General features: G+C 59.7%; 1 protein-coding gene across 23 annotated transcripts in view; it reads left to right on the top strand.

Moving 5' to 3' along the window:
- Window positions 1-22,334, top strand: part of EXD3 (exonuclease 3'-5' domain containing 3) — a 119,565-nt gene that overhangs the window by 11,830 nt on the left and 85,401 nt on the right. For 21 of the 23 annotated variants that reach the window (XM_054500300.2, XM_054500299.2, XM_054500293.2 and 18 more), the window contains exon 2: window positions 17,894-17,995. In XM_054500300.2, the coding sequence (XP_054356275.1) occupies window positions 17,941-17,995 (55 nt within the window). In that variant the 5' untranslated portion in view covers window positions 17,894-17,940. Of the gene's footprint in view, window positions 1-1,516; window positions 1,632-6,948; window positions 7,647-17,893; window positions 17,996-22,334 lie in introns of those variants that run through there. The other 2 variants (XM_054500282.2, XM_063650119.1) reach the window with 2 other exon arrangements.

Raw genomic sequence — 22,334 nt, 5'->3', positions numbered from 1 at the left:
CTCTCCCCTCCCTCCGCCCTCCCCCTCCCCCCTCCCCTCCCTCTGCCCTCTCCCCCTCCCTCCGCCCTCTCCCCTCCCTCCGCCCTCTCCCCTCCCCCCCTCCCCCCTCCCCTCCCTCCACCCTCCCCCCTCCCCCTCCCCTCCCTCCGCCCCCTCCCCTCCCTCCGCCCCCTCCCCTCCCTCCGCCCTCTCCCCTCCCTCCCCCCTCCCCCCTCCCCCCTCCCCCCTCCCCTCCCTCCGCCCTCTCCTCTCCCTCCCCCCCTCCCCCCCTCCCCCCTCCCCTCCCTCCACCCTCTCCCCTCCCTCCACCCTCTCCCCCTCCCTCCACCCTCTCCCCCTCCCTCCACCCCCTCCCCTCCCTCCCCCCTCCCCTCCCTCCACCCTCTCCCCTCCCTCCGCCCTCTCCCCTCCCTCCGCCCTCTCCCCTCCCTCCGCCCTCTCCCCTCCCTCCGCCCTCTCCCCTCCCTCCGCCCTCTCCCCTCCCTCCGCCCTCTCCCCTCCCTCCGCCCTCTCCCCTCCCTCCGCCCTCTCCCCTCCCCCCTCCCCCCCTCCGCCCTCTCCCCCTCCCTCCGCCCTCCTCCCCTCCCTCCGCCCTCTCCCCTCCCTCCGCCCTCTCTCCCTCCCTCCGCCCTCTCCCCTCCCCCTGCCCTCTCCCCTCCCTCCGCCCTCTCCCCTCCCCCCTCCCCTCCCTCCGCCCTCTCCCCTCCCTCCGCCCTCTCCCCCTCCCTCCGCCCTCTCCCCCTCCCTCCGCCCTCTCCCCCCTCCCCCCTCCCCTCCCTCCACCCTCTCCCCCTCCCTCCGCCCTCTCCCCCTCCCTCCGCCCTCTCCCCCTCCCTCCTCCCCTCCCTCCGCCCTCTCCCCCTCCCTCCGCCCTCTCCCCTCCCTCCGCCCTCTCCCCTCCCTCCGCCCTCTCCCCTCCCTCCACCCTCCCCTCCCTCCACCCTCTCCCCCTCCCTCCGCCCTCTCCCCCTCCTTCCGCCCTCTCCCCTCCCTCCGCCCTCTCCCCCTCCCTCCTCCCCTCTCTCCGCCTCTCCCCCTCCCTCCGCCCTCTCCCCCTCCCTCCGCCCTCTCCCCCTCCCTCCGCCCTCTCCCCCTCCCTCCGCCCTCTCCCCCCCGCCCTCTCTCCCCCTCCCCTCTCCCCTCCCTCCGCCCTCTCCCCCTCCCTCCGCCCTCTCCCCCCCTCCGCCCTCTCCCCTCCCTCCGCCCTCTCCCCCCCTCCACCCTCCCCTCCCTCCACCCTCTCCCCCTCCCTCCGCCCTCTCCCCCCTCCCCCCTCCCCTCCCTCCACCCTCTCCCCCTCCCTCCGCCCTCTCCCCCCTTCCCTCCCTCCACCCTCTCCCCCCCTCCGCCCTCTCCCCCTCCCTCCACCCTCTCCCCCTCCCTCCGCCCTCTCCCCCTCCCTCCGCCCTCTCCCCTCCCTCCACCCTCTCCCCCTCCCCTTCCCCCCCAACCTCTCCCCGTCTTCCCTTCCCCCCACTTCCCCCGCCCCCACCTTCACCTGCCTCTCCTTTTCCAGGTCCCGGGGCGGGTGGTGCTATGGCACCGATGGAGAGACTGACGGCCGCCGCCGGCCTGCCATGGCCACCTCTGAGCCTCCACCAGCAACCTGGCTTCTTGTGGGGTCCTTCAAGGTCGGCCTGTTCCGGGGTCATTTGAGGGAGCTTTGGGTCCTACTTGAGGGCGAAGCTTCAAGGGAGGGGCCCCTGCACGTCCTGTTGGTCCCGCTGGTCCCGCCTTCCTGTGGAGGCTCCCTGGGAGGCCGCCGCATCCGTGCCGGGTCTCCCAGGAAACCAAGGAGCAGGGCTGCCACCCATCCTGCCTCGGAGCCCATCTCCGGAGCAAGCCGCATGCCCAGGGCTCGGGGGCAGCTGTGCCTTCGCTGGTTTCCTTCTCTGGGAAGGGGGCATCCTGGGGTCAGCTGGGTTTGGGGTGAAGATGAGCCTTTCTGAGCGTGCATGCCGCTCCCACGCCTGCGCTGCCTTCAGCATCATCTACTCCATCTCACAACCAGGCCTGGGACTCCCCACCCGGGGGGGCCGGCCTCGGGGCCTCAGCCGGAATCTGCTACAGGTTCTGCAGTGGTCCAGGGGCCCTAGAGGTGCCAGCCTATGCCCACCTGGACACCTGCTCAGCGCACAGGGCAGCCATAGCCATTGACCAAATCTGCACTGAGGCTGGGGGCTGGGGCTCCAGGCACAGTCACCTGCAGTCGCCTGAGACCCCTGGACCTCACTCAGGCCCTGGGGGGGTTCTGCCAGGCTCTGTGGTAAAGCACTGAGGCCGGGAGCTGAGGCTCCAGGCACAGTCACCTGCAGACCCCTGAGACCCCTGGACCTCACTCAGGCCCTGGGGGTCTGCCAGGCTCTGCGGGAAAGGACACAGCCCTCGCCCTGCCCCCTGCCCTCAGCAGTGTGGCCTCCACAGTGAGTCAGGCACGTCCCCCGTGGGTCACCTCCTCCATGCCAGGCCGCCCCCAGGGGGCTCCCTTGTTGTGCAGCTCTGCCCCGTGTGGGTGGGGGCCCAGCTGTGTCGTCTCCCTGGGTGTGGATCATGGGGCCAGGGAACAAGAGCCTCTGGGGTTCTCAGAACCCAACGTTCTGTGGTCACAGGACTCATGGCAACAGTTTGGCTTGAGTTAGCACCTTTCAGAAGAAATGAAGACACTTAAAAGAGTTGGTTGTTAATTTTTTTTTTTTTTTTTTTTTGAGACACAGTTTCACTCTGTCGCCCAGGCTGGAATGTGGTGGTGCAATCTCAGCTCACTGCAACCTCTGCCTCCTGGGTTCAAGTGATTCTCCTGCCTCACCCTCCCAGGTAGCTAGGATTACAGGCACCCACCACCACGTCTGGCTAATTTTTGTATTTTTAGTAGAGATGGGGTTTCACCATGTTGGCCAGGCTGGTTTTGAACTCCTGGCCTCAAGTGATCTGCCCTCCTCAGGCTCCCACAGTGCTAGGATTACAGGCATGATCCACCATGCCCAGCTGTTGGTTGTTAATTATTTTTGTTTTTTGAGACGGAGTTTAGCTCCTGTTTCCCAGCTGGAGTGCAGTGGCACGGTCTCGGCTCACTGCAACCTCCACCTCCCAGGTTCATGCCATTCTCCTGCCTCAGCCTCCCGAATAGCTGGGATTACAGGCACCTGCCACCACGCCCAGCTAATTTTTTGTATTTTTAGTAGAGACAGGGTTTCACCATGTTGGCCAGGCTGGTCTCGAACTCCTGACCTTGTGATCTGTCCGCCTCAGCCTCCTAAAGTGCTGGGATTACGGGCGTGAGCCACTGCGCCCAGCCGGCAGTTGTTAATTTTAAGTGGAAGCTGCAAAACTGGTGAGTGGCGTCGCCCCATCAGGGAGCCGGGGAGCCCCGCTTGTCCTGGTGTGGGCTTGGGACCCAGCACCACGTTCCGAGAAAGATGCTGAGGGATCCAGACAGGCTTTTTCATCCTAAAATGAGGCCAGTTACAGAAAGTGTGCAGTGAGGGAATGTGAACTGAATCCTTGCCAGCCATTTCCGTTCTCAGTCACATCAGCCCGTGTCTCCAGTTGGCCATTTTTAGGTCCAGGGCTTTGTAGACACAGCTCCCTCCCTACACACTGCAGGCCACCACGCCTGGATAGATAACCTATTTTTTTCATAGAAACAGGGTCTCACTATGTTACCCAGGCTGGTCTCAAACTCCTGGACTCAAGCGATCCACCTGCTTTGGCCTCCCAAAGTGGTGGGGTCAGAGGTGTGAGCGACCACGCCGGGCCAGTTTTCTGTTACTTAGAATATCTAAAACTGGGTAATTTATAAAGAAAAGAAATTTATTTCTTATAGCTCTGGAGGCTAAGTCTAAGGGTGAGGGGAGCATCCGAGGAGGTGTTCATGCTGGCGGGACTCTGAATGACAAGGTATTCATGCTGGTGGGACTCCGAAGGGTCCTGAGGCGGCTCGGGGCAGCCTTGGTGAGGGCCCAGCATGCGGGCTCAGGCCTCAGTCCTCAGGCCTCTCTCACTCTTCTTACAAAGCCACCGGTTCCACTCCCGTGATAACCCAGGAATCCATGAATGGATTAATCCCTCCAGTGGGGCAGGATCCTCACCCCCAGGCACGTCCCAAGGCCCCACCTTGAAACGCCGCAGCATGGTGATGGAGTTCCAGCATGTTTCAGAGGGGCAGACTTTAAATTATAGCAGCCGCCCTCCCACAGAAGGGACAGGCTGACTGCCCCCTTCCCGGGCTGATGAGCAAAGTGAGTGCTGTCGGGGCCTTGTACAAGTTCATCCTGAGCTCAGGGACAAAAACAGCCCTGCGGACTCTTGTGGAGAGGGGCTGACCCAGCCTGATGGTGAGAGACAAGCTGCGCTCGGGTGCTATGCCTGTGCCCCCACTGGCCTGGCTTCCCTGTACACGGTGGGTCTGTCCATTCCGACTGGCTCGAGGCTCTGACTTTTTAAAGAGGACCTTGGAACTCACAGGCCACTCAAGGGACTGCAGATAAAAGGCCCCCAGTCTCAGATTTGGGGTTACCATTGGTCTGAGGGGCTGGTTCAGCTGTGCTGGACGTCCCTGGAGGGCCTTGCTGAGCAGCTCGGGGGAGGTGTGGGGGCAGCAGGGGCTGCTGTCTCCCCCAAAGCCCTCTTTTTTTTTTTTTTTTTTTTTTTGAGACGGAGTCTCACTCTATCGCCCAGGCTGGAGGCTGGAGTGCAGTGGTGCGATCTCGGCTCACTGCAAGCTCCACCTCCCGGGTTCACACCATTCACCTGCCTCAGCCTCCCTAGTAGCTGGGACTACAGGTGCCCGCCACCACACCCGGCTAATTTTTTATATTTTTAGTAGAGACGGGGTTTCACCGTGTTAGCCAGGATGGTCTCGATCTCCTGACCTCGTGATCCTCCCACATCGGCCTCCCAAAGTGCTGGGATTACAGGCGTGAGCCACCGCACCCGGCCGGCCCCACTGCAAAGCCCTCTTAAAAGCCCCTTGGGAGCTTTGGGGCACGTGCAGGGCCGGCCGAATGTTGGAGGAGACACATCCAGACACCCAGAGGAAGAGTCACTGTTAGGTTTTAGTAAACACCCACGCAGCTCAGTCGAACGTGAGGAGGAGGGGCTGGGCTTCAGAGCTTTCTGGAGACACAGCAAGGAGATTGGGCCAGGGAGACCCTTGGAGGCGTGAGGCTGGAAGACCGCAGGAGGTGTGAGGGTGGGAGATCCCCAGAGGCGTGAGGCTGGGGAGACCCCCGGAGGCGTGAGGCTGGAAAACCTCTGGAGGCTTAAGGCTCCGCACTTGTGTGCTGCCGGGCCTGGGTGTCCATGCTGCCCAAGGGGAAAGCCCCCTCCGGCCTCCCCCCAGACCCTTTGCTGTGCTCCTCCTGCCTCCTGCCTCCTGCGTGTGTCCTTGCGTCCAGCTAGCGCATCCAGGACCTTGAATGCTTGTGCACCCATGGGCTTCAGTGACGCCGGCTTCAGAACCAGGCCAGGAGCCGCTGCGTTGGGGTTTATGCTTGGATGGTGGACGGCCGTGGGTGTGTCTGGGGGCCGCACTCCGGGGTCTGGAGCTGCGTCTCCATCCTTCCCTGTCAGGGACCCTCTGAAGGGCCTGCGGGCCGCCAGTCACCCTCCCTTAGCCAAGGGATCCCGGGAGATGGGGCGGGGACGCTGGGTTCTGGGTTGTGGGGCTGGCAGGACAGAGCCCGAGAGCGGCCAGACCTGCCCTTTGCACGGCACAGAGGCCCCCAGGAAAGGACCTGCGGTGAGCTGGGGGCAGCCGGCCCCTTGGGGGTCGGGACCTCAGGTGGGTGGGCTTCGCGGGGGAGCAGTCACCTCTGCGGTGTTTAGGGCAGGCGGTCAGAGGTGGAGGGGCCTCCCCATGTTCGCCGCGGCCGCCGGGCTGGGCTCTGCCTGCGGCGCTGGCCTGGTGGGAAACGGAGACCCAGCCTGGGCGCGCGGGTAGGGGAGGCGCTTGGACTTCAGGCGCCTGGGACCGACGCGGCTGAGACGGAGGAGGCGCTGCCGGGTTCCACCAGCAGAGGGGCCCAGAGACCGGCCCGGACACGCGGCGGCGGCGTGGGGTGCCCGGGACTGGCTCGCTCCGGTGCGTCTGTGAACCGGCGGGTTTGCTGGCGAGCGCTCTGGCCTCCACGACTCCGGGTGCAGCCGATGCGGGGCCTTCCCGGTCACAGGACCCTGGGACGCTGGGAGGCAGTGATGGCTCCGCACTTCTCTCGGAGCCTGACAGCCTGGCTGGGGCTGCCCGGTTGGGTCCCGCAGCCTGCAAGGCCGTCCCCAGCCCGCTGAGGGGGGCCGGGCTGCGCTCCTGGAAGGGAGGGGTGGGGGCTGAGGAGCGGCCTGGGGTGGGGGTCGGGGCACAGACACCCCAGAGGAGGGCTGGGGAGAGGGTCTACCGCCCACTGAGGCTGTGGCCGGGGGAGTACTGAGAGCCCAGGGAAATTTCTAGAAGCCGCTGGGAGTGCCCGTGGGAGTGGAGGTGGTAGTGGGGGACCTACCTGCTGCCTTTATTCATTTGCTGATCAAACACCATCAGCGCCACTGATGCCGCTGCTCTCTGAGGGTCGAGGGGTGCGTGGGTGCAGGAAGCCAAGTCCACCCTCCAGACGGCCATGGGGCACGCCAGGGGCAGAAGTGTTGGCCAAGAGCAGCCGTCGCCTCTGCCGTTTGGGACAAGGCAAACAGAGGTGGAGCGGCCTCCTGTCAGGGCCTCCCTGTGCGGTGGGGGTGTCACGAGGCTCACCCCGCCCTGGCTGCACTCGGCCCCGGCTCTCATCTCCGGATAACTTGCTGCCGGCCACCCTGGTTCTGTGCAGGGGCCTCACTTTTCTTTTTCTTTTTTCTTTTTTTTTTCCTTTTTCCTTGCGTTTTCTTTCTTTCCTTTTGTTTTCTTTCTTTTCTTCTTTTCTTTTTTTTTTTTTTTTTTTTTTTGGAAACAGGGTCTTGCTCTGTCACCCAGGCTAGAATGCAGTGGCCCAATCTTGGGTCACTGCAGCCTTGACCTCCTGGGCTCAAGCGATCCTCCCACCTCAGCCTCCTGAGTAGCTGGGACTACAGGTGCATGTTACAACGCCCAGCCGATTTTTTTTTCATAGGATGGGGTCTCAGTATGTTGCCCAGGCTGGTCTCAAACTCGTGAGCTCAAGTGATCCTCCCACCTCCGCCTCCCACAAGGCTGGGATTACAGGCGTGAGCCAGTAAACGTGCCCTGCCAGTTTCACGTTTTATTCACTCTTCAGAGCACAGAGGCCTCTGCCTGGCATTGGGGCACGGGCAAGGTGTCTGTGGGCAGCGGGTCCCACCAAGGGTTCCAGGGCAGCAGATGGTGGGCAGGGCAGGGAGACCATGTGCATGGTACCCACCCCTGTGCCGACCGGCGGGAGAAGCCAGGCTCATGCTGAGTCAGGCTAACTCTAACATTTATCAGGAACTTGATCTACTTCAATGTGATGTAAGAAAAACAAATGTGCTTTCAGCAGAAGATCCAGGGAGGAAACCAACAATAGAGAGAAATGGTGGCTTTTGCTGCCTTACAGAGTGGGAGCTGTGCCTGAACCTTCTGCCTCTCGGCCCAGAGCCTGGCATTTCTTGAACCATGAGATGAAAAGTTTATTGTTGAGAGCCTGAGAAACTGTGGATGCTGGGGACGGGTGAGTGGCTGGGGACGGGTGAGTGGCCTGCGACGGCCGCCCTGGGCTCCGTCCACGGCTCTGAAAATCCTTGGGCCACGGACACCAGCACGAAGGAGTCCAGGACCTGTGTGGGGGGCCCACCCTGCCCCCGTTGGTCCTGTGGTCCAGGGGTCCCCAGGGAGCAGTTGGGGAAGCAGCGGGGGTTGGGGCTGTGGCCCCTGCTCCGGCCCCGGGTGCCCACCGCCTTCCCCCAGGGGTGCTGGCCCAGCCGTCTGTGGGTCAGAGCCCACTGTGCCGGACCCCAGCGCAGTTAGGAGGTCCAAGGGTGGGATGTGCGGATGTGCGGGGCTCCCAAGCAGGCTCTTTGGACACCCACTGGCAGAGGCCCTGGGAATTTGGGAATGGCCACTCGCTCACCTGTGGGACAGCACTGTGTCCCCTCCCAGCACCTGGCTCACCTGTGGGACAGCACTGTGTCCCCTCCCAGCACCTGGCTCACCTGTGAGACAGCACGTGTCCCCTCCCAGCACCCAGCTCGCCTGGGGGACAGCACTGTGTCCCCTCCCCAGCACCTGGGAGGGCTGGGGCAACAGCTCTGAGGGGATAGGCAGGGGCTGAGACAGATGAGGTGGCACTGGGAGCAAGGAGGAGACAGGCCTGGCCAGGAGGGGACTGTGGCTTTTAGTGATTTTTTTTTTTTTTTTTTTTTGAGACAGAGTTTCACTCTTGTTTTTCTTTTTTTCTTTTTGAGATGGATTCTCGTTCTGTTGCCCAGGCTGGAGTGCAATGGTGCGACCTTGGCTCACTGCAACCTCCGCCTCCCGGGTTCAAGCATTTCTCCTGCCTCAGCCTCCCAAGTAGCTGGGATTACAGGCATGTGCCACCACGCACAGCTAATTTTGTATTTTTAGTAGAAATGGGGTTTCTCCATGTTGGTCAGGCTGGTCTCGAACTCCCGACTTCAGGTGATCCTCCGGCCTCGGCCTCCCAAAGTGCTGGGATTATAGGCGTGAGCCACCACACCTGGCCGGCTTTTAGTGATTTTTTTTGCATGATTTTTCAGAATTTGCAAATGTAGTTTTCCAAATATTGTATTACATGCATAATTGCCTTTATAGGTAGCCAAGGCAATAAAAAGCAAATAAAAATGGAGAGTGGTAGAGTGAAGAGACTGGGACAAGACCTGCTTTGATCCTGGCTGAGCTCAGTTTTCTCATCTGGGAGATGGGCACGCCTCTTTCATGGAGGCGGAGAGAATAGTGTGCAGAGGCCTCGTGGGCACCCTGACCCTTCCCCGAGAGCTGGCGTGGGGAGCCTCTGCCTCTGTTGGGGAAGGACCCGCAATCTGCTGTGGGCTGAGTTGTTTCCCCCCAAATTTCCATGTTGAAGCCCTAGGCCCCACGTCACTGTATTTGGAGATGGGGTCTTTGCAGAGGTAAAATGAGGTCGTTGGGTTGGGCCCTAATCCAGTAGGACTGGTGTCGCCACAAGAAGGGGAGATCAGGACACAGACACGCATGGGGGGACCCGTGAGGACCCAGGGAGGAGATCCAGGGAGTGGGTCCCACCCTCCCCACCCAGTCTCAGAGCTGCAGCCTTGGGACAGTGAGGACACACGTCCCTGTCGCTCACGCCCTGTGTGTGGTGCTTTGTACGGCCCTGGAGGACACTCCACATCCTTCGGGGTCTATGCAGAGATGGTGTGGGGGTGTGACTGCCCCGCCCCAGGACCCACCCCTATCCCACAGGTCTGTCTTCCCCTTCATTTCCTGGTGAAGAGCCCAGGCTGGGGCATCCACGGTTCTGGGCATGGTGGAGAGGGCCTTCTGAGAAGGGCAGCGACCACTTTCTGGAGCCCTTGGAAGCTGGCGGTGGGCTCTGCGTGGCTGGGTCTGCCCTGCTGGGAGGAGCCCTAAGACCCTGGATCTCGGTCCTGCTGGTCCATCTCCCCCGAGGCCAATTAAGGTGACAGTAAAAGAATTAAAAAGGCAAAACCCCTTAGGGGCAAAGAGAAAGGGAGAGGCAAAAACTTAGGGGCTCAGGAACAGAGGCCCAGGTTCCCTGGGTACGGGCATCTGGAGGGCTGAAACAGGGACCTGGGGCAGCCTTCATGGGGTGCTGCCAGACCCTGCGGCCCCCGACCCTCGGAGACCCTGGGCCAGGGTGTTCTGGCTGCTGGTGCAGCTGGGCTGAGGGTGGGGAGGGCTGCAGAGGAATGGGGTCTGCAGCTCCCTGCTTGTGTCCCCAAACTCAGTGGCTGGCAGGTGCGGCTGGGAGGGCTTTTTCCTGGACAGACCAGCCAGGAGGAGACGCGGTCGGGTCTGCATCTTCCAGGGCCCCTCAGGTCACTCACAGTGGGGACCCACTCCTGGGGTGCCCCCAACCCATTTCCAAGCAGATTACTAGTGCCTCACTCTCAGATACGCATAGCAGTCCCCACACTGCCATGGAGAGGAGAGGGGTCAGCGCCAGGGATCCTGCAGGAAATGAGCCAAGCCGAGCCACAGGGTCTCCCGAGGCGGGTGATGTGCTTTGGCTGTGTCCTCACCCACATCTCAAGTTGAACCGTATCTCCCAGAATTCCCACCTGTTGTGGGAGAGACCCAGGGGGCAGTAATGGAATCCTGGGGGCCGGTCTTTCCCGTGCTGTTCTCATGGTAGTGAATACGACTCACGAGATCTGATGGCTTTATCGGGGTTTCCACTTTTGGTTCCTCCTCATTTTCTCCTGCCGCCGCTATGTAAGAAGTGCCTTTCACTTTCCACCGTGATTCTGAGGCCTCCCCAGCCATGTGGAAATGTGAGTCCAGTTAAACTTGTTTTTGTTCCCAGTCTCAGGTATGTGTTTATCAGCAGTGTGAAAACGGGCTAATACAGTAAATTGGTACCAGTAGAGTGGGGTATTGCTGAAAAGTTACCCAAAAATGTGGAAGCGACTTGGAACTGGGTAACAGGCAGAGGTTGGAACAGTTTGGAGGGCTCAGAAGACAAGAAGATGTGGGAAAGTTTGGAACCTCCTAGAGACTTGTTGAATAGCTTTGACAAGAATGCTGATAGTGATATGAACAATAAGGTCCAGGCTGAGATGGTCTCAGATGGAGATGGGGAACTTGTTGAGAACTGGAGCAGAGGTGACTCTTGTTATCTTTTAGCAAAGAGACTGTTGGCATTTTGCACCTGTCCTAGAGATTTATGGAACTTTGACCTTGAGAGAGGTATGATTTAGGGTATCTGGTGGAAGAAATTTCTAGGCAGCAAAGCATTCAAAAGGCGACTTGGATGCCGTTAAAAGCATTCTGGGACCAGGCGCAATGGCTCGCGCCTGTAATCCCCACACTTTGGGAGGCTGAGATGGGCGGATCACGAGGTCAGGAGTTCAAGACCAGCCTGACTAATATGGTGAAACCACATCTCTACTAAAAATACAAAAATTAGCTGGGCGTGGTGGCATGCACCTGTAATCCCAGCTACTCGGGAGGCTGAGGCAAGAGAATCACTTGAACCAGGAAGGCAGAGGTTGCAGTGAGCCGAGATCACGCCACTGCACTCCAGCCTGGTGACAGAGCAAGACTCTGTCTCAAAAACAAAACAAAAAAAGAATTATGTTTAAAAAGGGAAACAGCATAAAAATTCAGAAAATGTGCAACCTGACACAGTAGAAAAGAAAAACCAATTTTTTGGGGAGAAATTCAAGCCAGCTGCAGAAATTTGCATAAGTAGCAAGGAAGCTATCGTTCATCCCCAAGACTATGGGAACATGTCTCCAGGTCATGTCAGAGACCTTCATGGCAGCCCCTCCCATCACAGGCCTGGAGGCTCAGGAGGAAAAAGTGGTTTTGTGGGCTGGGCCCATGGTCCCTGTGCTGTGTGCAGTCTAGGGACTTGGTGCCCCGTGTTCCAGACAATCCAGCTGTGGCTGAAAGGGGCTAACATAGAGCTCGGGCTGTGGCTTCAGAGGGTGGAAGTCCCAAGCCTTGGCAGCTTCCACGTGGTGTTGAGCCTGTGGGTCCACAGAAGTCAGGAATTGAGGTTTGGGAACCTCTGCCTAGATTTCAGAAGATGTTTGGAAATGCCTAAATGTCCAGGCAAAAGTTTGCTGCAGGGTGGGGCCCTCATGGAGCACCTCTGCTAGGGGAGTGCAGAAGGGAAATGGGTGGGGGCCGGGCACGGTGGCTCACACCTGTAATCCCAGCACTTTGGGAGGCTGAGGCAGGCAGATCACAAGGTCAGGAGATCAAGACCGTCCTGGCTAACACGGTGAAACCCCGTCTCTACTAAAAATACAAAAAAATTTAGTCAGGTGTGGTGGCAGGCGCCTGTTGTCCCAGCTACTCGGGACGCTGAGGCAGGAGAATGGTGTGAACCCGGGAGGCGGAGCTTGCAGTGGGCTGAGATCGCGCCACTGCACTCCAGCCTGGACAACAGAGTAAGACACTGTCTCAAAAAAAAAAAAGGAAAAAAAAAAAGGAAATGGGTGGGAGCCCCCACACACAAGAGTCCCTACTGGGGCACTGCCTAGTGGAACTGTGAGAAGCAGGCCACTGTCATCCAGATGCCAGAATGGTAGATCCACCGACAGCCAGCACCATGTGCCTGGAAAAGCAGCAGACACTCAACACCACCCGTGAAGCAGCTGGGAGGGAGGCTGTACCCTGCAGAGCCACAGGGGCAGAGCTGGCCAAGACCATGGGAACCCACCTCTTGCATCAGCATGCCCTGGATGTGAGACCTGGAGTCAAAGGAGATCATTTTGGAGCTTTAAAATTTGACTGCCCTTCTGGATTTCAGACTTGCATGGGCCCTGTAATCCCTTTGTTTTGTCTAATTTCTCCCATTTGGAACTTTTTTTTTTTTTTTTGAGATGGAGTCTCGCTCTGTTGCCCAGGCTGGAGTGCAATGGTGCAATCTCGGCTCACTGCAACCTCTGCCTCCCAGGTTCGAGTGATTCTCCTGCCTCAGCCTCCTGAGTAGCTGGGATTATAGACGCGTGCAACCATGCCCAGCTAGTTTTTGTATTTTTAGTAGAGATGGGATTTCACCATGTTGGCCAGGCTGATATTGAACTCCCGACCTCAGGTGATCCGCCCGCCTCGGCCTCCCAAAGTGCTGGGATTACAGGAATGAGCCACCACGCCCGGCCCAGAACGGCTGTATGTTCTGAATACCTGTACCCCCATTGTATCTAGGAAGTAACTAACTTGCTTTTGATTTTACGGGCTCATAGGCGGAAGGGACTTGCCTTGTCTCAGATCAGACTTTGGACTGTGGACTTTTGGGTTAATGCGGAAATCAGTTGAGACTTTGAGGGACTGTTGGGAAGGCATGATTGGTTTTGAAATGTGAGGACGTGAGATTTGGAGGGGCCGGGGTGGAATGATACGGTTTGGCTGTGTCCCCACCCAAATCTCAACTCGAATTGTATCTCCCAGAATTCCTACATGTTATGGGAGGGACCCAGGGGAAGTAATTACATCATGGGGGCCAGTTTTTCCCATGCTATTCTTGTGATAGTGAGTAAGTCTCATGAGATCTGATGGGTTTATCAGAGGTTTCCTCTTTTGCTTCTTCCTCATTTTCTCTCTCTCTTTTTTTTTTTTATTTTTGAGATGGAGTTCTGCTCTGTCACCCAGGCTGGAGTACAATGGCGCAATCTCAGCTCACTGCAACCCCTGTTCCCAGGTTCAAGTAATTCTCCTGCCTCCGCCTCCTGAGTAGCTGGGAGGCACCGCCACCACACCTGGCTACTTTTTGTGTTTTTAGTAGAGACAGGGTTTTGCCATGTTGGTCAGGCTGGTCATGAACTCCTGACCTCAGGTGATCCACCTGCCTCAGCCTCCCAAAGTGCTGACGTTATAGGAGTGAGCCACTGTACCCGGCTCTCGTTTTCTCTTGCCGCTACCATGTAAGAAGTGCCTTTTGCCTCCCACCGTGATTCTGAAGCCTCTCCAGCCATGTGGAACCATAAGTCCAATTAAACCTCTTTTTGTTCCCAGTTTCAGGTATGTCTTTATCAGCAGCGTGAAAATGAACTAATACAGGGGGTAGGAAGAGAAGCCAGTAATAAGAGAGGAGACCCTCGAAAACAGCTGCAGAAAACCAGGACTCGTGGATAGCATTAAATTTGTGATAGCAGAAATGAACCATTCAATGAGAGGATTGCAAAATAAAGTTCAGGAAATCTCCCAAAAAGGCAGAGGAGGAAAGATGAGAAGACAAAGTTATTCCCAGGAAGTGTAAGGTCTTAACAGCAGGAGTTCCCGAGGACAGAACTGAGGGCGTGGAGGGCAGGGCACCATCAGGAAACCACATGCAGAAGGGTGACCATGGAGCCCCCAGGGGACCACACCACGTCCATCCTGCTGGGATCCGGCCACGGCCCCGGGGTCTCCCTAGAAGATGCTGGCACTCGAGTCAGGGGACATCAGATTTCTCAGCAACCCCTGAGGCTAGAAGACAGTAGAGGGGCGTTACCAAGACCGTCAGGAGAATGACCCCTGCCCCACAGCCACGCACAGCCAGGCTTCCAGTGGAGGTGCAGTGTGCATGTGTCACGGGACATGGATGTGCCTGTGTCATGGGGACGTGGGTGCGCCTGTGCCACAGGGACAGTCTGTGTATGTCACGGGGACATCGGTGCGCACATGTTATGAGGATGTTGCACGCGTGTCACGGGGACGTGGGTGCATGTGTCACAGGAACATGGTTGCCTGTGTGTCTTGGGGACGTGTCTTGGGGACGTGGGTGCACATGTGTCACGGGGACGCGGGTGCCTGTGTGTCACGGGGACGCGGGTGCACGTGTGTCACGGGGACGCGGGTGCCTGTGTGTCACGGGGACGCGGGTGCACGTGTGTCACGGGGACGCGGGTGCCTGTGTGTCACGGGGACGCGGGTGCCTGTGTGTCATGGGGACGCGGGTGCCTGTGTGTCTTGGGGATGAGGTTGCCTGTGTGTCTTGGGGATGTGGGTGCACATGTGTCATGGGGATGTTCTTAGACAAGCAAAGGGCTACTCAGTGCTCCTCCCTTGTGGTTCTGCCTGAGGTGCTCCTGGAAAAGGTGCTCCCTTAGAACTAGGAGGTGAACTTTGGGGAGTGCAGGGGACAAGAGGGAGGGGGGTCCAGGACGAGCAGGGCTGCAGTGCAGCCATCCAGATGGAGGCAGGCAGAGGCTGGGGAACGGGCGTTTCCACGAAGCGTGTGAACCCCAGAGCCAGGTGTGCAGTGCTGCAGACGGGGCCGTTCACCAGGGGAACAGAGGGTGCCCGGCTGTGGACCGTGGAGCCAGTTCCTTCTGTCTTTCCCCCTCGTTGTTTCAATCTGGTCCTTCTTTGATCGGTTTTCAGATTCATTGACTCATCTGTCATCCACCTAGTGAAGCACAGTCACTGAGTCAAACACATTTCAGTGATTACACTTTTTATTGCAGAGTTTCCATTTAGCTCTTTTATGTAGTTTCATATAATCTTCATTTCTCTCTCTCCTTTTACTCATTAAAACCATATTTTTTTAACTTTATTCATGGTTTTTTGGGGTTTTCTTGAGACAGAGTCTCGCTCTGTCACCCAGGTTGGAAGGCAGTGGTGCGATCTTGGCTCACTGCAGCCTTGATCTCTGGGGCTCCAGCGACTCTTCTGCCTCAGCTTCCTGAGTAGCCGGAACCATAGATAGGCGTGAGCCAGCACACCCGGCTACTTTTTAATTTTCTTGTACGGAGTTTGACCATGTTGCCTAGGATGGTCTCAAACTCCTGGGCTCAAGCGATCCTCCCGCCTCAGCCTCCCAAACTGCGCTCGGCCTCCTTGAACTGTTTGAACATGTTTTCTGTTCATTCCGTGAACACAGTTGCAATCGTTGTGTTAAAGTCTTTGCTAACACCATAACTTTGAGGCCTTCCTCAAAGTTGCTTTCTATTCTCTGTTTTTTGTGTTTTTCTGCTTGTTTATGGGTCATATTTTATTGTTTCTTTTTAGGTCTTGTGATTTTTATTATGCGCTGAGTTTCGTGAATTATCCATTGTGGAAACTCTGGATTTAGGTATCATCCTCTGAAGAGCATTGTTTTTTGCTCCAGTGGCAGTTCAGCTTCTGGCTGAGTCCCTTGAACTTGGGGTTGTGTCTTGATATTTTGTCAGGGGCTCTTCGGAGAGCCTAGGGCCTTTCTCAAGCCTCCTAAACTGGGTGGGACTCGACCTTCTCCAGCTTTCGCGGGCTTGGTCTGGATCTGGCGGGAGGCTCTGGAGCAGGCCCTCTCAGCATGGTCTTCAGCTGTGGCCGTCTGGTCCTGGTCGTGTGTTGATGGGGTCCTTCCTCTTGGCTGGGCTGGACTGCAGTGTGTCGGGTGCTGTGTGGCCTCTGGTGTCTCCACTGTATTCTCAGCCCTGGGGCCGCGGGTCCTGGGAGGCTTGGGGGTCCTCCTGCCCACACACTCGCTGCCCCAGCAGCCCCTCCTGCAGGTGTGCGTCCCCCAGCGGCCCCCTCGGCGTGGTGGGACACTGTGCCCAGCCCAGGCTCCAGCGTGGGGAGCAGCTGTCCTGGGGCTGCCTTGGGCACTGACTGCTGCCGGGAAATGCGGCTTCATACTGCCTGCTGTCCAGAAACTGGTTTCCTAAGATATATCACCCAGTTTTACATCATTTGCGGTGGGAGAGCTGCAGTCCCTCCCCCACGGTGGAGCAGGAGCAGCCCGCGTGAGAAAGGAAAAGGCACCCTAACCTCCACGTGACGCAGCTGGGAACGGCCTCTGTCCGTCCTGAGTCCACAGACGATGTCCACGTAACTTTTTTTAGGAGGTTGTGTTGTTGTGTGTTTAGGGGTGCGTGTTGGCCGGCAGGTAAGACAGATTCTTACCCTGCCTGGGCGGAGCTGTCGGTAATGTGTAAAACTGAAAGCCAAGAAGTTACTGTGCCGCGTGGGGCTGAGAAACACACAGGTCTGTCTCCCCGGGAATGGCCGCCGTGAGGGCTGCCTGGGGCCGCGTGGGGCCGCGTGGGGCTGAGAAACACACACAGGTCCGTCTCCCCGGGAATGGCCGCCGTGAGGGCTGCCTGGGGCCGCGTGTGGCCGTGTGTGGCTGAGAAACACACAGATCCGTCTCCCCAGGAATGGCCGCTGTGAGGGCTGCCTGGGGCCGCGTGTGGCCGTGTGTGGCTGAGAAACACACAGGTCCATCTCCCCGGGAATGGCCGCTGTGAGGGCTGCCTGGGGGAGGGCGGCACAGCTCTCTCCTGCACACCTGTGTTAGGATTTGGAGTTCACATGCTGAGCTTTGTGTAACTGCTGTGTGTGATTCAAACTAAAGCTATGCACTCAAAGCCTTTTTATGCAGCCTTGCGTAAGCAGATTGAAGGAGAAGAGTAACCCTCGTAAGTGTAGATAAGGGTTTTGCATCAAAAACACTCCTAGGGGCCGGGTGCGGTGGCTCATGCCTATAATCCCAGCACTTTGGGAGGCTGAGGCAGGTGGATCACCTGAGGTCAGGAGTTCGAGACCAGCCTGACCAACATGGTGAAACCCTGTCTCCACTAAAAATACAAAAATTAGCTGGGCATGATGGCGCATGCCTGTAATCCCAGCTACTCGGGAGGCTGAGGCAAGAGAATCACTTGAACCCGGGAGGTGGAGGTTGCAGTGAGCTGAGATCGCCTCATTGCACTCCAGCCTGGGCATCGCAGAGACTCTGTCTCCAAAAAAAAAAAAAGAAAGAAAGAAAAGAAAAAAAAACACTCTGAGGGAGGCTGAGGTCTGCCTGGGATGAGAGCTGTCAGCGGCTGCCTGGAGTCTAACGGAGCCGCTTGCTGGGTCAGCCTTGAGGGTGTCGCTCCGAGGTCCCTGGTCCTGCAGGCGCCCTTGCCCGCTGGAGGAGAGCACCTCTCTCCCGTGTGGCTCCCTCAGGGGCAGGACACACAGCCTGAGGGGGACGTGGCAAGGGGGTCACGCTGTCCTCAAGAACAGGCCCCTCTGCACGCCCGCGAGGCTCTGTCTGCTGTGCTCCCCCAGGGCCCCTCCCACCCCCTGTCCTGCCTGCTGAAAGCTGGGACGGTTTGGCAGGGAACTGGAATGCAGGGTCCAAACTTGGCAGCTGTCACCCCAGCCGGGAGAGGAGTGTGGAGCTGCCCGCTATGCTCAGCGACTGGGGGTCCCACTTGGACCCCCCCAGGCACCAGGTCCCTCCACCACCTCCAGGGGCTGCGGGTGTGGGCTCCGCGCGGCTGCCTGTTGCAGTGGGCTCTGCATTCAGGGGCCCCACCTGATTGTCTGTTTCTGCAGATCCTCGTTCCTAGCTGCCTGCCAGCGTCCTCGGCCCGGCCCTGAGGATGGACCCAGGAGATCCCGCTGGTGACCCTGCTGCTGGTGAGCGCTGCCGCACGGGTGAGTCTGAGCCTGATGGTGCCGAGTCTCCCTGGGGCTGTGGGGGGAGGTGCGTGGGGGTGTATCGGGGGTGGTGGTGCCCACTCTGTACTCGGTGACGAGGGCCAGGCCGCTGGCCCCTAGCTGCGGGCCTCTCTACAGTATCCACGGCTTGGGACCCTGTGAGTCCGGAGGCCCCACTGTGGCCTTGCTGTCCTCGGGGGTCAGGACAGGCCGCCTCCTTGGGCCCCAGCGTGGGTGGCCTGGCGCCGGGCCTGTGACAGGATCCGGGGGAGGTGGCGGGGACAGTGCAGCCACTCAGGGCTGGCCGCAGAGGTGGGAGCTCTGGTCCCCTCTGTCCCTCGAGTTGCCAGGCGGAGGGCCCGAAACCCCCTTGGGGGCTCAGCGCTGCCTCCAGGGCTCAGGGAACCCACAGCCTCTTGGGGCTCAGTGCCACCTCCGGGGCTCAGGGAGCCCACAGCCTCTTGGGTCTCGGGCGGTTCCATCGTGGCCTTCAGGGTTCCTAATTTTTTAAACTGAGGCATTTTTCATCCCTTCGAGTTAAGAAGAACATCTGCCCTCCCAGCACCTTTTTCAGGTTAAAAAAGAGAAATGAGAGGCGCCTTCCCCGTGGGCAAAGCCGGGGAGGCCGCATCCCCGCTCAGCTGCCCTGGCAGATTCAGTGCTGAGGATAAACAGCCCGAGGGGAGGTGCAGCCTCCCTCCCTCCTGTTCCTACAGATCGAGACCCTGCAAGTTGAAGACGGGGCTGGGGTTAGGGAAGCGGAGGCTGGGAAGGAGTGGAGCTGCCTAGTGCCAGAGGGGTCAGCCCGAGCCTCAGCTGCTCTCTGTGCTGGGGACAGGCCGGGGTGGGAAGCCTCCTGACAGGGGCTCGGCCCCAGTGGAAGCTGTCTGGGGCCGTGGCTTTGTGGGCAGAGGGTGGGAAGGGGGGCCCGGGGCCCCTTCATGTCCTTCACCCTGCAGTCCTTGTAAACAGCAGTGAGAGCTGTAAGGCCCTGGCCCGGCCGCCTCACCCTGGGCTGCAGACCCCCAGTTTGTTGTGGGTTTACTGCCTTTTCACTCACCGGCCCCTGGCCTCTGCCCAGGCCCACCCTACACATGCCCTGCCTGGCAGCCCCTCCATGGGGCAGGGCCATGGCCCTCTCCCCTGTGAAAGCCCCGCTCCCACGTGGCAGCGGCCGAGGCTCTCTGCCTCAGTTTCCCTGTCCCACGCAGCTGCCTCCTCGGGCCTTGGACCCCTCCAGGGGCTTCCTCTCTGCTTTCCTCTTCTGTGTCCCAGTGAGTGCTGAGGGCTGTGGGGGCACCTCCAGGCATGTCGCCTTCCCTGATGTAGCCAAGTCACTGCGTGCTCGGGGAGGGGCTGCCTCTGAGCTGGGTGGGGCTTGGTGTGGATGTGGCCCCCTCAGCAGGCACAACCCTGGCTGTCCTGTGGGGTCCTGACCACACACCTGTCCCTCTTGGGATGGGCCCAGACCCCCTCACCCTTCCGTTCATCCACCGCCTCCTCTGAGGCCATCTGCGGGCCCCGGGCCTGCACCTGTGTGGGATGAGGCCCTGTTACCTCCCCTGGAGACCACCCTCGGGGCCGGGGAGCGCATGGGACCCTGGCTTCGCCTCAGCACAGAGCTGACTCTCCCTGCACATGTACCCACGGGCTTCTACGGCTTTTTCTCCACCTAAGCAGAGTGGGATGTCTTCAAAGTGCAACACCCCAGCTAGCAGGGCCCCCGGAACAGCCTCGGCACCCCCTAGAACAGACATGGTGCTCCCTGGAACAGCCTCGGCGCCCCCCGGAACAGCCTCGGCGCCCCCTGGAACAGACACGGTGCCCCCTGGAACAGCCTGCTGCTCCCTGGAACAGACACGGCGCCCCCTGGAACAGCCTGGTGCTCCCTGGAACAGACACGGTGCTCCCTGGAGCAGACAAGGCCCCCCCGGAACAGCCTGGTGCTCCCTGGAACAGACACGGCGCCCCCTGGAACAGCCTCAGCACTCTCTCGAACAGCTTGGCGCTTCCTGGAACAGACACGGCCCCCCCAGAACAGACCTACGGCACCCCCAGAACAGCCTCGGCGCCCTCTGGAGCAGACAAGTTGCCCCCTGGAACAGCCTGGTGCTCCTTGGAACGGACACGGCCCCTGCCCAGAACAGACACGGTGCCCCCTGGAACAGCCTCGGCACTCTCTGGAACAGCCTGGCACTTCCTGGAATGGCCACATCCCCCCATCCTTCCTGTGCCGCTTTAGGCAACTGCCCTTACGTGGTTTGTGTCCAGATCTGTCAACAAGGCCAGCCCCACAAGAGGCCCCAGCTCAGCCCTCCCCAGCGGGCTCCCCTACTCAGGCTCTGGGTCAGCTTCTTCCCGGGAGGTGTCCTGGCCCCTGTGCTGGCCCCGCCTCGCTGCCTGGACACCTGTCTGCGCCTCCCTGGTCACTGAGCTGGACATCCGTGTCTGTGGCCCCTGGGACCCTGCCCCCGACAGCCAGGCCTGGGTTTGTCCTTTTAGGTAGAGTGCCTGGTCCCGGTCATTGGAGGAGAATCCACGTGGCCACCTCTGACCTGTTCTAGAGAGGCCCTCCCGTGCTGGCTCAGGAGGCATCATCAGGGGACAGGAGAAGGGGGCTGAGCTCCTGTTCCTCTCTCCCTCCCCCGAGGCCAAGAAACATTCTCCATCCGAATGTCCACTGCGCTCACAGATTCCTTTCCTCCTAAAACTTCAGCCTTGGCCAGGCACGGTGGCTCACGCCTGTAATCCCAGTACTGTGGGAGGCCGAGGCGGGAGGATCATGAGGTCAGAAGATCGAGACCATCCTGGCCAACATGGTGAAACTCCGTCTCTACTAAAAATACAAAAATTAGCTGGACGTGGTGGCGGGCGCCTGTAGTCCCAGCTACTCGGGAGGCTGAGGCAGGAGAATTGCTTGGAGGCAGGAGAATTGCTTGAACCCAGGAGGCGGAGGTTACAGTGAGCCGAGGTCGTGTCATTGCACTCCAGCCTGGGGCACAGAGCGAGACTGCATCTCAAAAAAAAATAAAAACCTTCAGCTTTTGCATGAGCAGGCGCAGTTGAGGTCAGAAAATCCACGTTGCCCACGTCCACCTGGTTCGGGGTTTCCAGGCGGCGCTTGAGCCTTCCTTGGGAAATTCAGAGTTCCACAGACGGCATTAAACAGCAGCTCGGCACCAGGGCCAGCGGGCAGTGGGGTGGGGGCGGGGAGGCCGGCCCTCTGGCAGATGCAGCAGCTCCAGGAAGCACCAAGGCCGGCGGGCGGTGGGGTGGGGCGGGGAGGCCGGCCCTCTGGCAGATGCAGCAGCTCCAGGAAGCCTGCCGGCCTGGGTTCCCTTTCCCTCCACATCCGCCGCTCCTCCCCATCTTGCTGGGCTCCGGACAATGGGAGCCTCCAAGGCTGAGGCTGCCCTGGCTTCCCGGAGGAGGCCCCTGCCCTACAGCTTGGGCCTGCTGAGGTGCCTAGGGCTGGGGACATGGCCAGCCTCACATCCAGTGTCCATGCTCCAGACGGGCTCCTCAGCACCCGCCCAGTGTGGACACGGCGGTGAACACGGCAGGGCCCGCAGGAGAGGCCACTTTTCCTACGAAGCTCCGTGATGAGCACATGCCGCTCTCGTAATGCACAGCGAACGCGCAGGTTTCTGGAGACGCCGCCCTCTCAGAGGCCTCACTGGTGGGCTGTGGCTGTGGGTGGAAGTGGGGACACTTGAGGAAGGGCAGCGGCCGAGGCCCTGCTGGGAGCGGGGGAAGGAGAAGCTGCCGAGGCCGCCCTGCCCCTCTCCATGCCGAGCAGGCCACCTCCGCCCCACCATGGGTGCCCCAGAGGTGTGGGCACCAGATCTGCCTCCAGGACCCTGGGGATGGGCTTGTCCCAGTCCCACGACCGGGTCACAGGCACTTTTTGGCAGCCTCTGAGCCACCCTCACTGTGTCCTCAACCCCTGCCCTCAGCGTCCACTGGCCTTGACCTGGCCAGGAGGCTCCCAGGCCTTTCTCTCCTCAGCTCCACTGAAGGAGGCTGAGCTGGCCTGGCCCGGCACCTGCCCAGGCCCAGCTGGCAGTGGGCGTGGCGCTTTCTCTGCCTCCAAGGCTGCGGAGCCAAACCTCGGGCTGTGACATGAGGGTGACATGAGGGAGACAGGAGGGGAGTCACAGCTGGCCTCATAAAACCGTGAAAACACCCTCCCACACCTGCCAGCAGAGAGGGCTCGTCTTCCTCACTGTGTGACCGGGCCACGCTGCCTAACCTGTTTTCTCATCTGAATGATGACTCTAACACCAATACTGGGCCTTATTTCTGTGTGAATATTGAAGGAGTTAATTTATGTAAA

This window comes from Pongo pygmaeus, chromosome 13 (assembly GCF_028885625.2).
Source record: "Pongo pygmaeus isolate AG05252 chromosome 13, NHGRI_mPonPyg2-v2.0_pri, whole genome shotgun sequence".
NCBI classification, from domain to species: domain Eukaryota; kingdom Metazoa; phylum Chordata; class Mammalia; order Primates; family Hominidae; genus Pongo; species Pongo pygmaeus.
This window is presented reverse-complemented; position numbering and strand designations above follow the sequence as displayed.